The sequence below is a fragment of the Penaeus japonicus genome, unplaced genomic scaffold (assembly GCF_977035675.1).
Source record: "Penaeus japonicus unplaced genomic scaffold, GWHDUDI00000001_assembly GWHDUDI00000027, whole genome shotgun sequence".
NCBI lineage: Eukaryota > Metazoa > Arthropoda > Malacostraca > Decapoda > Penaeidae > Penaeus > Penaeus japonicus.
In genome coordinates, this window is record NW_028234429.1 from 6,820,093 (window position 1) to 6,822,592 (window position 2,500).

Consider the following 2,500-nt stretch of genomic DNA (forward strand, 5'->3'; position numbering starts at 1 on the left):
TCTTCATCATCATCATCATCTTCATGTTCATCTTCATCAATTTCGTCATCTTCATCAATTTCGTCATCTTCAACATCATCATCTTCACTATCATCATCTTCACCATCATCATCTTCACCATCATCATCTTCATCATCATGTTCATGTTCATCTTCATCATTTTCGTCATCATCATCTTCATTCTTCATCTTCATCTCCATCTCCATCTCCATCTCCATCATCATCATCATCACCATCACCATCACCATCACCATCTTCATCATCATCATCACCATCTTCATCATCATCATCATCATCATCATTATGATCATGCCATCGTGGGATTTGGTCCTGAATTCAGTAGGCCTATGCCAAGCTCCTTCTGAGGATCCGTTTTTGTTTTCCTCCGTTCGTCCGAGGGCTTCCCGCTTAATTACGTCATTGCTTGCGCTGCTTAATGACGGCCGCCATTATTAGACCCCCCTCCCCCCCGTCCCCGCCTCCTCATCGTCCATCCTCTTCCCTCTCCTCATTTACTCATTTCCTTCTGCCCCATCCCATTCGCTCCAGCGCTTCCCCTCTCATCTCCTCCTCCCTTCACTCTTGTCTCTTCCCTCCCCTTCCTCTCCCTTCCCTCCCCTTCCCTTCCTTCTTTTCCCTTCCTTTCCCTTCCTTTCCCTTCCTTTCCCTACCTTTCCCTTCCTTTCCCTTCCTATCCATTTCCTCTCCTTCCCCCCCTTCCCTCTCTGTAATTAGCGGCGTGCTTGTCCTTCCAACCAGATTCGGGTTGGAAAATTCACGCAAGGTAAAGTTTCTCAGACGATCGTTTTCTCATTATAGGAAGCTCCGCTAATTTTTTTTTCGTGTGTGTGTGTGTGTGTGCGTGCGTGCGTGCGTGCGTGTGTGCATTTGTGTATGTGCGTGCGTGCGTGCGTGCGTGTATGCGAGCGGTCTCATTTGTGTTTATCTTTATCTTTGGCTGTGTATCTGTCAGTCTGTCTTATTTGTTTTCTTGCGTGAGTGCTTGCGCGTGTGTATGAATGGCTTTTGACTGAAGGCTGATTCAACAAAAGACGAATGAAAGGAGAGCGAGGAGAGAGAAGGAGAGAGAGAGAGTGTCGGCGAGAGCGATAATGAGGTGAGAGGCAGGGCTGGGTGAAATAATGTTTTGTTTGATCTATAAATTACTCAAGACATAAAATGGAAAGTTTGTTTATATGTATATATTTGCTCAAGCGTGGAAAGTCGAAGGGCTTGGACGCCACGGGTCAAGTGTGGCGGATATTGCTTACAGACGATCTCTGTTTGACAAAAAAGCCAAGGACAAATGCGTACGTATTCATTGCAAGTGTTCAGATGCGCGCTCAAACACACACTCTACACTCTCGCATTCATACTGACTTTCACACTCACACCCGCACCCACACCCACACCCACACAGAGACTCACACACACACACACACACACTCACTCACTCACTCACTCACTCACTCACTCACTCACTCACTCACTCACTCACTCACTCACTCACTCACTCACTCACTTACTCACTCACTCACTCACTCACTCACTCACTCACTGACTGACAGACTGACTCACTCACTCACTCACTCACTCACTCACGCTCAGTCTTACCCACACTCACGCACGCGCACAGAGAGGGGGGAGAGAGAGAGAGAGAGAGAGAGAGAGAGAGAGAGAGAGAGAGAGAGAGAGAGAGAGAGAGAGAGAGAGAGAGAGAGAGAGAGAGAGAGATTTCTTGTGAGTATGAATTAATTAAGTTAATCAATGTTAGCTAACTTTAGCCGAGTTTAATAACTCACGACGTGTCTTGTCTTTGCAGGTTGGTGTCGTGGCTGCTCTTGCGACCCTCCGGCGGCGTAGGTGGGCTTAAAGTTTGTTTTATGTGTACACTTCTATGTGTGTGTGTGTGTGCGCCTTTAGGCATGCGCACATGCACATACTTGATCTCATGTTGCCCGCTCCCAAGTTCACTTCTAATGTGGCGTGGATTTGGGCTCCGCTCAGCGCCATTGTTCGAGAAGTATATTCCTTGTATGTGACAGCGAGTGCCAAGGCTGGCTGGAGGGGACTCCGTCATGTTGCGGGAGGTTTTGCGAGAACCAGCGCCCGGAGGGAAAAGGTATGGGTAACGGATGGGGCATGGGAAGAGTGGCTAAGGGTTGGTGGAGGGGCATAGAGGAGGTGGTTATGGATATGTAGTAGAGATTAGGTGTGTGGGTAAGGGGGGGTGGGGCAGGGCAAGAGGCAGGGGGGCGAGTTGGCTATCAAGCAGGTTCTTGGCTGTCAAGGGGCATGAGTCGCGGCCCAGGTGCGCCTCGGGCCCTCCCTCCCTCCTGCCAGCGGCGGAGGGAGGGAAGAAAGGAGGAGGGAGGGAAGGAGGGAAGGAGGGAGGGAAGAAAGGAGGAGGGAGGGAAGAAAGGAGGAGGGAGGGAAGAAAGGAGGAGGGAGGGAAGAAAGGAGGAGGGAGGGAAGAAAGGAGGAGGGAAGGAGGGAAGGA

General features: G+C 49.8%; 1 protein-coding gene across 2 annotated transcripts in view; it reads left to right on the forward strand.

The window, feature by feature from the left end:
- The window catches only part of LOC122264774 (G protein-coupled receptor kinase 3-like), a 91,513-nt gene that overhangs the window by 44,137 nt on the left and 44,876 nt on the right, over window positions 1–2,500 (forward strand). The window contains exon 2 of one of the 2 annotated variants that reach the window (XM_043033826.2): window positions 1,823–2,133. The exons of the other annotated variant lie outside the window; for it this stretch is intronic. Coding sequence (XP_042889760.2) covers window positions 1,823–2,042 — 220 coding nt within the window. The 3' untranslated portion in view covers window positions 2,043–2,133. Of the gene's footprint in view, window positions 1–1,822; window positions 2,134–2,500 lie in introns of those variants that run through there. 2 annotated transcript variants of the gene reach the window in all.